General features: G+C 37.8%; 1 protein-coding gene across 3 annotated transcripts; it reads left to right on the top strand.

Moving 5' to 3' along the window:
* The first annotated feature begins 171 nt into the window (after window positions 1-171).
* LOC108604785 (glucose dehydrogenase [FAD, quinone]) lies at window positions 172-11,773 on the top strand. 3 transcript variants are annotated; one of them, XM_017994383.1, is made up of 4 exons: window positions 172-485; window positions 6,706-6,891; window positions 6,951-7,071; window positions 9,902-11,773. In XM_017994383.1, exons 2-4 carry the CDS (start codon window positions 6,724-6,726, stop codon window positions 11,488-11,490), a joined length of 1,878 nt encoding a protein of 625 aa, XP_017849872.1. In that variant the 5' UTR covers window positions 172-485; window positions 6,706-6,723; the 3' UTR covers window positions 11,491-11,773. The 3 variants fall into 3 exon arrangements, with proteins under 3 accessions (XP_017849872.1, XP_017849873.1, XP_017849874.1); XM_017994384.1 differs by having other exon boundaries at window positions 172-473; window positions 9,902-11,490; XM_017994385.1 differs by having other exon boundaries at window positions 9,902-11,451.
* The last annotated feature ends 444 nt before the right edge of the window (window positions 11,774-12,217 follow it).

The following is a 12,217-nucleotide window of genomic DNA, read 5'->3' as shown; positions in this document are numbered from 1 at the left end:
AGTGCACTCACACTGATTTGCGCTCACGCGCTTTAATAAAGCTTAAAGCTTGAACTAGTGGTTCACAGAGTTGAATTGCTTGCCAGCCAAAGCTTTTGCTTTGTTGCACGCTGTGACTTGCGGAGTTTAAAAAGATTCGCGCTCAAACGCCAGACGCTGAGTCGGCAATGGTCTGCGATAACACGCAGTTCGAAAATTTCATAAAAAAAAAGAATCAGAAAGTGAATAATATAATATTACTGCTCGCGCGTGTACTACTGTGCTTTTACAGAAAACTAAAAAAAAACCCAAGCCTCAAAAAATAACGACAGTTGCATAAATTGCAAATTGTTTAAAATACATTTTGAGTATCTTCACTGCGTTGTGCAATTTTTGTGGATTCTCCACAACCATTTAAGGAGCTATTTCTCAGCGAATTGCCTTTTGATAGCGAACAAAAAGGAAACTAACCAACAACTGGACAACTCAAACTAGTAAGCGTTCGCGTAAGTTTTTGGAATTGCTATTTTGTATTTGCGCCAACTAAAAGCCACACTTGGAAGAAGGCACAAATGCTGGTGCCTAGTACATTGGCTTAAGCCATTGTGTTTTTCGCAGCAGCTTTTGTTGTTACATTCTAAAAAAGACATAAAACCGTTGTGAACTCGATCAGTTGTTGGCACATTCAAGATTTATTTTTACCCATAATGTGTTCTACGACGTGCTTCTAATTTTAGCTTTTTTGCTGGAATTGTGTTCTGTACCGCAAACGTTTACTAATGGTGTACTAAACGGTATTTGATTGTCTGCAGAACTGATGAAAATAACCGAAGAAAAGTTGTATTGACTCGATTCACTGAGGGAAATTAGCAGGGTTTTTTTTATTTTGTGCTTATTAACGGAAGCTTGACTGCATTTGAATACCCGCTGAACAACTTCAAATCTTAAAATTTTAAAGCATATTCAATTTTATACTTAACGCAAATTTCTTTCTTTCAAACGCGTTGGAAAGCAATTAATGTATAAATGTGCCCATTTATTTATTTTTAATGAGATCTGAGCAAGCGTGCGCGATGATGATCAATCAGTTATTATTGAGGTCAAATTTGCTCACAATAAATATCAATTCATTTTGCTTTATTAAATATATATATATATATATATTTTTTTTTTGTTGCTAAATATGTATATCATCATGGAATTTATTCAAATACGAGTGCTTTGACCGACACACACCCAAGCCGCTTTCTTTCGCATGTCCATACATACACACCCACACACTCTAAGAACACAAGCCTCGTCTCGTAGTCATGTCAAAATGTCAACGACAGGTAACATTTGTAACTCCTCAATGTGTTATTGGAAGCTTGACTGTACTACAAGTATCTATTGCTATAGCGCATTGTTGTTGTTTGCATAGGAGTTTTTTTTGCCGCGTTACTACTTGGGGCCCAAACATCGATTGACTTTTTTGCAGCTTGTTAATGGTTTTCATTGTTGTTGCTCCCTTTTTTCTGTAGGAATGAGACCCATTCATTCATTCGGCTTGATCGCTTCGCTGCCTTTTACTTGCCTTTACTCTTTTTGTATTCTTTACATTTGCCATTTGGCATTTAAATGATGTTCGTTTTTGCCTTATTTGCTTACAATTCGTTACAGCAGATCTACTCCTTTTAAGTGGCACTGTCTGAAGCTACAGTGGTAATAAAATTAAAAATATTTTTGGGTCACATAAGACCATAAAGCCATGGCAATGAAAGCACTGGCGTTGTGGAAACTGAAGAGTTCTTTTGAAATTAATCGCATATTTATTAGAAAGTTGATAGATTTGAATAAAATAAAGTCCAATTATGATAAATACAGTGTGTCCCCTCATCTTTGGTCAAAGATTAAGAGCTCGATTGTTGAGATATTTGTTCTATCGTAAATTGAGTAAGTGGTTCGCATTTCGAGATATTAGATTTCCATTTTTGAAGGCTTAATTTTTTATTTAATTTGCATTTTTTTTTTATAAAAAAAAATATATATATAATAAAAAAAAAAGTAACTATAGTCCAATTATGAAACATTCAAAGCCACTATAGAAATAATTGAAAATCAAACATTGAAATCTTTGAAAATAATCCAAAAACGGAGATTCCTAAATTAAAACACAATTATAAGCTTGTAACTAAATGTTTTTATTTATAAATAAAAACAAGGGTCTCAATGAAGACTTAAATAAACATCGCTGTTTTCTTCGGAGTCTTTCCTTTAAGCAACGTAAACATCGCTGGACACACACATCAATGTCTCTCCACCTCTTCGACATACTAAACACATTTGCAGTAGTCCTAGTGACAAGCGTGAGAAATTTGAGCTAAACATCAACTACAGCAACAGCTACAGTCATTTAGCAATGAAACTAAAGGTGTTGTTACTGACTGGCCATTGCAATGGCAGAAATAATGAAGCCAATGCCTCTTGGTAAGCCTGGTTGACAGGCAGCTCCTGAGCTGCCCACTTTTGGATCCGCCAGCAACGTTAGCAACATATTGCTATTGTGGCTGCATCTATGTAAAGTTGGGCTTAGATTTGCTTTTGTTTTTATTTTTGCATTTGCATTTACCTAACGTAACCAGCGATCAATCAAAGGCAAAGAGCTCATCTTAGGCTCTCTGGTCTTTGATTGTCGCTGTTGATGATGAGCCAACTATTGCAGAATTTCACTTTAAACTTAATTGTGGTCACAGTGCTATTGTTGTTGCTGCCTCTGCTGTCGCTGTCACTGCTACTGCTGCTGCTGATTGTTGGCAACGTAATTGGCAACACCAGCCCAGCGGGGCCTTGCTATGGGCAGCCAAGGGTATTACATGATTTTTGTTTTGTTGCAGCGCGCAATTGCAGCAACTGAAAAATGCGCTGAAAATTTGTAGCACTTTGGGCTTTTGTTTTAATGCTTTTCTTTTTCCTTTATGTTGGGTGAAAATGCAAAGTAGCAAAATTGTTGCAAATATTCAATCACGTAGTTCGTGCAACATAGCACAAATTTAAATAAATTATGTAAAACCAAGATTTTTGCTAGTTGGCCATGCACGTTTTTAGATTTGAGTTTGGTTTTCTTCAAATAGTTTGTTCACTTGTAGAAATTTGATGAATTGGTATTTCCGTTGCTAAATCGCAAATTGTTAAATTGTTGGAAACTCCAGCATTACCGGGAAATTCTAGCTGAATGTATAATTAAGCAATAAAGTTAATATCTTGATAAGAAGTTAAGCACTTGCCTTTTGTAATTGCATAAATAAAAAATCCAAAGATTATTAATTAAGCACTAAAGGTTCGGTCTCTTATAAAATGCATTATTGACTAGTAAGCTTTCAGCGATTGTCTGATACGTGTGACAACAAAAATTAGCAATAACACAGCCATATTAAACAATTGGCAAATTCTCATGAAAACCATAATAAAAAACAACATTTACACATTGACAATGCGAAATATTCAAAAGCATTAAAGCATTTTAAACTCAAAAACAGAAAAGACAACCACACGAGGCAAATGTTTCGCTTGCAGTTATGGCAGCACTTTAGTTAGCTGTCGTCACAGATGTTGATGTTGGTGTTGCTGTTGTTGCATTTCTTTTGCCCACCATAGGCGCACAAGTATGAAAGTGAAAATAGGAAGTTAAGCCATGAGACCGGCGCACCGGCGACCAAACTGAAGAGAGACAGAGCAACACAGCTTGAGATTCAGATACAGCGGCAGATAGAGCTACAGATACATATGCTGAGATACATATATGTATGCACATATATGTTGCCCAAGTCGGCCAGACATTGCGAGGCTGCTTCCTCTAAATTGCGAATGCATTTGCCACTGCTGTTGGTGCTGCTGCTGCTGCTGATGTTATTGTTGTTAGCAATGTTGTTGCCGTTATTACCGCCACACTGTTTGATTTCTTGGCCAATTTCTAATGGTTAGCGCCGGCGATCTATATAAACAAAGTTGCCACTCGACTTACCTGTGGCAAGCTTAGTTATCAATACCTGTGACTGCAGCAAGCCAATGTTTGCATTACATTTAGCCAACTACCGATTGCAGCTGATTTATAGATCCGCTTCAGCATCCGCACACGGCAGCAACACCTTTCAGTTGATAAAGCAAATAAACGTCCATTTGTATGTAGTTACGTACGTAAGAATATAAGTTCAACTTAGCTCCGCTTGACAATAGAAAACATTAATTTATTTAAAATCTAAATTTAAATAAATTAAAATTTTGATTTTAAATAAATTTATGTTTTTTATTGTCAAGCAGAGCTAAGTTGAATTTTTTTTTACATGTAACCTATATAAAGTTTTATATAAATACGTACTTGCCATTCTCATTTAAACAAATAATCTTTGCTAGTTAATAAAGTTGACTGACTAGTTTCAAGTTGAGTCATATTGCTAAAATGAATAACCACAACTTACCACATAATATGGCGAGGCCCGAATTGGCTACGATTTTTAGTTGGTCGTCATAGTATCAAGTATCTGAAAAGTCTTAATTGTCTTTGTTTGCTTGGCTTAGAGCTCATTTTTAGGCAGTGTGTCAATTGAAAATTGTGACTTTCTTATAGTTGAAAACCCTGAGCTTTAACAAGTTATGCAATAATCTCACACGACTTAAGCTGACGCCATTGTCATGGCACGCATTTCGCTAGCTTGTTGTTATTATTCTAATAAATGCTTAATTCCCACCAACAAAAAGTGTAAAGGTATATTATTTACAATAAAGACGCATATCTAAATACATATGACAGGTAGGAATCTATTTTTCTTTCAAATTGTTCACACCGGAACGCAACGGAACGTTTCAAAGCGCACGAGACGAAGCTACCAACAGTTGTTGGCTGACTGTCCGACTGTCTGACTGACTAACTCACTCACTCAGTTAGTTACTGACTGCAAGATGGACTGACAGCTAAAAGAAACCTTCAAACGCAACGCCAATGAAGACAATGCCAACAATATCAATGAATATATCATGCAAACGAAAGACACAATGCAAGCCACAGAGCGACAACAGCTACAACAACCTGCAGCAACAATAATAATAATGATAAGTTCATACTCGTCTAATCGAAAAGGTGAATCGCATGAGTGCACACCACATTAGACACCCTCATAATTGAGTGGTAATAACCACGTATGTTGGAACCGCGACCACGAACAAATTTTGGAGTTCCCTGATAGCTTCACTGAGTTGTCTGCAAAGCAAGCGTGAAGTGTTAAACGAAGTGTGATATTCTTTGATTTGCTTCTTTATTGTCATAGTAAGAAAAAATGCTGAGCAGATAATAATTCGGTATAAAAGAGTACCACATGGAATGACTCTGGACTCCAGTTGGTCTTTAAAAACAATAAAAGCGAAGACATCAGCATGCTTAATTAGACAATACACACATGTATATGGAACATTTTTTAATTTATTACTTAGAACATCATCCAATGCTAAAGGTCTCACACGTTGCAAAAGCTAAACAAGTTTTATCCTACACTTTTTATATGTACAAATGACTGGTATGCACTTACTATATACCGATACAAACAGTTCGAAGCAACTTTTAAGTGTTTGTTTTATGTTTTTTATTTTGTATGGATTTAGCTGCACACGATATCTGCACGCATTTTGTTTTGCTTTTCTTAGTTTCTTGGTTCGCTGGAAAAACTTGTTGCGAGGTCAACTGCCTCGTTTTTCGACTTTTCACGCTCGCTGCATACACTTTGCTTTACTTTCGCGGCATCCTTCAACTTTGCCGCTGGGTTTGCATGAGGCCCAGGCCAAGACAGAGACACAGGCTGAGGCCAAAACAGTGCACACCAAAAATCGTGTTTGAAATGTCAAATGTGCCGAGTCGAACGCACACTGTAGCAATTGCTTAAAGTGATCTACACGGCTTGAAACCATTTACAAAGCTTTATTTCAGTTAGTTTTTGTTTTGGGCTTGAGAATAGCAAATTGCGATTTGATTGCTGCATCTAAGTTAAGCTTAATTGAGGTCAATGCAATGTATACACATACAAATCTATGTAATTGATTGTCCGAAAATGTGTATAGAGCTGTTAACAAATTGAGTTATTTATTGTAGGCAACTAAAATGTAAAAGATATTTGGCTAATTAAAACAATTGGCCAAGTCTAGTTAGAACGCAACTTAATTTAAAAATGAACTTGTGACTCGTGCAGTTGAGAAAAAGCATGGTTATGGGCCAATCGTTATCAAAACAATTGTTTTTTAACAATCGGCCTGCTACTGTTTTAGGTGGTGTTTTGAAATTTTATTATAAATACAGCCAACACTCAAAGCAGAGTCAACTCTGTGCTAAGGTCATGCGAAACTCTGCAGACGAAATTAAATCCAAAAAAGATAGCACAACAGACAACTTCAAGACAGTTATGATGGGCCAAGACTTTTGTCTATTGTTGGCCTTTGTAATTACCAAAGATGCCGCTGGTAATTTGGGTAACGGCACAATTATTGTTTAGGTTTCAATTTGCGTGCGTTTGGCAGGCAACGCCTCCCAGTACGCAGCTGGATATTTAGATTTTTGCCATGGCTTGCTGTTGCAAGGTCGAGAATACAAAATTGTATAACTATATATATGATTGTGATTTAAAATTTCAAAAGTTCGCTGCTTAAGTCTTTTATTTTTTTCTGCTGTTTAATGATTTTGGCTATTGTTTGTTTTCTTCTCTGCAGTAAGCAGCAGCATTCACCATGTCCGCCAGCACATCAGCCTGTGATTGTTTGGTAGGCGTACCCACCGGCCCCACCCTCGCCTCCACCTGTGGTGGTAGCGCGTTTATGCTATTCATGGGCCTGCTTGAAGTATTCATACGTTCCCAATGCGATCTGGAAGATCCCTGCGGACGTGCCAGCTCACGTGTAAGTTGGACAAATGATTTTAAGGCTTAGAGTCAAGTACAGCTGCTTAACACTTGCAGTTTCGCTCGGAGCCGGACTACGAATACGATTTCATTGTAGTTGGTGGCGGATCAGCGGGCGCTGTGGTCGCTTCACGATTATCAGAGGTACCGCAATGGAAAGTACTGCTCATTGAAGCCGGTAAGTGATAAACAATAGTATTTGTCAGCTGCTTAAACAAATGACTACGTCCCCCTACTAAATTAGACTGGTCATTCCATGTTGCGCCTTGTATGTGCAACATGTTGCTGGAATCATGTTGAGCGCTTTGGGCAATTAGACGCACGTTATGTGCATTTGTTTTGTATAGAAGTAATTGAAGCTTAACCGCAACAGGTAACACAACAATTACAAATGCCACTTGAGCAATGGCAACATCAAGCAACAACCAGAATTGCCTTGAACATTATGTAAAGTACATGAGCTAGTGCCACACCATGCGTCCTCCCTTCCACATTACACTCAGCTAAAGGCTCCCCTTCTGCTCCCATGCAGATCGGATTTGCTCTTGATGTTCGATCGCTTCAATGAGTTGCTGCATGCATTAATTAGCAATATTTCATTTTGTTTATTATCGCTCAGGAGTAATTTTTAAATCATTTTAGATGCACATACTTAATGAGTTTAATGAGCGTGTTCGAACCATTTTGATTATAATTTTCAATGCAGGGCATTCACTTTTATCAATAAATATTGAATGTCGAACAATTAAATATTATATTATGAGCCTTAACCGTACTTTTGATCGCGTGCCGTTCTCAATTGCTTTTATTGAGGAGCATGACCTATTGATAAGATCTTATACATTTGTTAAATTTTCATTATTATTATTAGTTAATAATGCAAAATATTTTGATTGATATTATCTACTCAGTATACACTACATATTTCATATTATGCACATTGCTCAACAGCTCAGCTTAAATGTTCTACAATATCTTAAGATATGTATCCTTTGACTTTGATTAATTAATTTGTTCATAGGAATTAAATGTTGGTACAGACTTGACTTTGTAAGCTTGGACAATCAGCATTCCTTATGGACAAAAATCAGTTAACGTAGCAACCTTCAGAGCATACATTAACTTTTGCTTATCACTGGTGCTAGGTACTGCTTGAGTTGCTTTTAAGGTTATTGTCACCAGCGGCAACCCTTTTATAATTAAAATGTTGCAACAATTATTATTATTATTTTTTAAGCAAAAGTAGTTAGCAACGCGTTTGCGTTGGTGCTGGCGATCTAACAATGGCTCAAGTGCAATAAGCTTTGGCAATTAATTAACGTGTAGACATGTACTTATGTCTTAAATTAGCTGAGTGCTTATTAAGTCATTAAGTGAATCTTGTCTCGGCTTGTTTGACACTTTTGAGATCTTCACGTTTTGGTTAAAGCTTAATAATAAAAGATGAAAATTTATTAATTGTGACCGAATATGTTTTGACAAGAGGTCAACGTTTGCTATTAAAAAGCTTATAATTGCTTGCCAACAGTTGAAGCAGTTTCTGCATATTGCGACGCGTTTGTGTTCTTAGTCTTTTGGTATTGGCAACAGAGTCTTACGCCTGAAAGACATTGAACTGATATGCAAAGTCATTATAATCAGAGAAAATATTTTATAAAATATTTATGTAACTGCAATACATTTTGAGAAGCTTTTTTTGTGTGTTTTTTATAGTATATATACATACTCATATATAAAGCTTTGAATTTTTTTCATGTTTTGTTTAAATTTTTGGTTCAGTCAAACAAATTCAAGCGAAGTAACATATTGTCAGATGTCAAGTCCTAATTGCATATTCAAATAACCGCCTCTCTGCTCTGTTTCGGTTATTGTGTCTCTAGTCTTTATATAAAATGCCGTAAAACAAGTTATTAACCAATAAGTAACCGATTGCTAAGCCATTAGACTTTTGTTGCAACTTCATTGTTCCAGATTGATTTTGTCATTGCATTGTTGTTTACTTTTAATATTCTTTAGGAAGCTTACGGTCATTTGGCTCTCACGATGAGGTTAAACAATCAATGAAACTTATTTAAATTGACTTAATTAATTGATGTCTTTAATGTCTTGGGTCACAAACGTAAAATTTGCCAACAAATTATAAAGAATTTACAATTGCGGTCAGCAAATGTCATGAAACATTTTATTGCTTAAATTGCCGAGAACTGACTCTACTCTAATTATATCTGATACCCTTTTCCATTTATTATAAAAATATCAAAGTGTATAAAACAAAGATGACGAGAATTGAACTCACGGTATCCACAGTGAAATGCTGCAATTTAAGATCTAGACTACAAACTTTTTATGTAATATGTATATGAATTAAATGATTTTTAGCTACATGATTCCTGAAACTTTAAAATACTTACATAACAATATCAATTTCAATATCGAAAAACAAATGTCAAATACAGATAAAAAAAAATTCAATAGTGCGCGCTTCTTGTTTTGTAGCAGAAGGGGACAGATACCAATAATTTACAATAAACTTGATAAGCTTTTTGTCTCTAGCGCTTATAGCTGCTGGAATTTTAGTGTTCATACACACAGATAGACCTGGCTATTAGGGTTGGTTGATTTGTTATGTAATTTAAGTTGCGCAGAACCAAGATTCATTTGAGAACCATGGTTTCTATGGTAGATAATTTCCAAATTTTGCGATTTAGCAGTACCATTTTGTACATTTTTTTACTTATCAAATCGATATGTCATATCGACAAATATATACTTAATGGGGTTTAAAATAGAATTCTGAAATTTTTTTGAAATGAACCAATTGAACCTATACTCATTTATTGTGTATCTCCATAAGATTGCTTTGTCCCATGTACATGTATTAAAGCAATTTTTTCTAGAACAAAATTGTTTACCCGGATCCATTTTGTACGAAATGGGACTTACGTTAACTTGGGTAAAATTATACGATGTTGTACTCCTTACAATAATTGAATATTTTCATCTTACAGGTGGCGATGAGCCTGTTGGCGCGCAGATACCATCCATGTTTTTAAACTTTATTGGCAGTGATATCGACTATCGTTACAATACTGAGCCAGAGCCCATGGCCTGTCTATCCTCGATGGAGCAGCGATGCTATTGGCCCCGCGGTAAAGTGCTTGGTGGCACATCGGTGATGAATGGCATGATGTACATACGCGGCAATCGCGAAGATTACGATAATTGGGCAGCTAATGGAAATCCAGGATGGTCGTACAACGACGTGCTGCCGTTCTTCAAGAAATCGGAGGATAATCTGGAGCTGGACGCTGTGGGCTCAGAATATCATGCCAAGGGTGGACTGATGCCAGTGGGAAAATTCCCTTATAATCCACCTTTATCATATGCCATACTGAAGGCTGGTGAGGAGCTGGGCTATTCGGTGCAGGATCTCAATGGACAGAACTCCACGGGCTTTATGATCGCTCAAATGACGGCAAGGAATGGAATTCGCTACAGCTCGGCACGAGCCTTCCTGCGTCCAGCGCGCATGCGCAATAATTTGCATATACTTCTAAACACGACAGTGACCAAGGTGCTAATACATCCCCATACGAAGAACGTGCTGGGCGTGGAGGTAAGCGACCAGTTTGGTAGCACACGCAAGATAATGGTCAAGAAAGAGGTGGTGCTGAGTGCAGGTGCCGTCAATTCGCCACAGTTGCTGCTGCTCAGCGGAGTGGGTCCCAAGGAGGAGCTGAAGCAAGTGAATGTGCGCTCCGTGCATCATTTGCCCGGCGTGGGCAAGAATCTACACAACCATGTGGCCTTCTTTACCAACTTCTTCATAGACGATGCGGACACAGCTCCGCTTAATTGGGCCACCGCTATGGAGTATTTGCTGTTCCGTGATGGTCTCATGTCTGGCACTGGAATCTCGGATGTCACAGCCAAGATATCATCACGCTGGGCACAGCGACCAGATCTGCCTGATTTGCAGCTCTACTTTGGCGGCTACTTGGCCAGCTGTGCACGCACTGGACAAGTCGGCGAGCTCTTGTCGAACAATTCTCGCTCAATACAAATCTTTCCCGCTGTGCTTAATCCCAGATCACGGGGCTCCATTACGCTGCGTTCAGCCGATCCGCTTGATCCGCCACGCATATTCGCCAACTATCTAACGGATGAGCACGATGTCAAGACTTTGGTAGATGGTATTAAATTTGCCATTCGACTATCGCAGACCTCACCGCTAAAGCAGTATGGCATGCGCCTGGACAAGACCGTGGTCAAGGGCTGTGAGTCGCATACGTTTGGCAGCGATACCTACTGGGAGTGTGCCGTGCGCCAGAATACCGGACCGGAAAATCATCAGGCTGGCTCATGTAAAATGGGTCCGCTGCAGGATCCCATGGCGGTGGTTAATCACGAACTGCGAGTCCATGGCCTGCGGGGATTGCGTGTTATGGACACAAGCATTATGCCCAGGGTAACGTCAGGCAACACACATGCGCCAGCTGTCATGATTGCGGAGAAAGGCGCGTATCTGTTGAAGCGTGCCTGGGGCGCCAAGGTCTGACGTGTGGATGCAACGTGGACGCTGCATAGAGTAATTTAAAATTTAACAAAAACAAAAAAGAAAGATAAGAAAAAACTACCAAGCAAGTAAAATTGGGTAAACTATCTTTACTATTTTCTATTTAAAACCTGTATTATAATTTTCACTCTAAGCACTGACCTCGTTGCGCGATCTGTTCTACTCCCTCGAGACTCATTAATTCAACTTGTATTCTATTTAAGCCAATATTTTTGTAAACGCTTTTTTACACAACAGCCCACAAAGCAATAACAACTTAATTTGCTTAGATTTCGATTAATGGTCATTTAAATATCTCTTATTTTTAATATTATGCAATATAAATATGAATGAGAATATTGCGATTGCATGTATTTATTGTTCGATTAAAGTGGCTATTTAGTTAGAACGTTGTGCATTTTATTTTGTAGAATAGTGCTATTAGTCTGGGAGTTGACTGCTACTATATAAGCGATGCCCTATCACACGTCTGCATACGGCTTATAATAGTGTATGGCACTTCTAAGGCACTTCCAGAAGATGTCACGATTTTCATTATTGCTGCTGATAATCTGCGCATCTGATGTTAAATTTATTGGAGCTTAAGACCTACATCCGGAGCCGGACGATCCCAATGTGCAACGTGATAAACACTCATTTTTCGTTGTGACGACACATATACTAAGAATTTCGACTTCCTTTTAATAAGATTCTAGAGTATTCTAAATTTGTAATTGTAAGGTCGAAAATCTCTAAATTTCTATCTCTG

This window comes from Drosophila busckii, unplaced genomic scaffold, assembly GCF_011750605.1.
Source record: "Drosophila busckii strain San Diego stock center, stock number 13000-0081.31 unplaced genomic scaffold, ASM1175060v1 hic_scaffold_55, whole genome shotgun sequence".
NCBI lineage: Eukaryota > Metazoa > Arthropoda > Insecta > Diptera > Drosophilidae > Drosophila > Drosophila busckii.
This window is presented reverse-complemented; position numbering and strand designations above follow the sequence as displayed.

Bases quoted from the DNA above. Each gene is read 5' to 3' on its own strand.
- LOC108604785 (XM_017994385.1), top strand. From the start codon at position 6,724: ATGTCCGCCAGCACATCAGCCTGTGATTGTTTGGTAGGCGTACCCACC. The intron at 6,892-6,950 runs GTAAGTTGGACA...TAACACTTGCAG, and splicing joins GCGGACGTGCCAGCTCACGT to TTTCGCTCGGAGCCGGACTA. The intron at 7,072-9,901 runs GTAAGTGATAAA...TTCATCTTACAG, and splicing joins AGTACTGCTCATTGAAGCCG to GTGGCGATGAGCCTGTTGGC.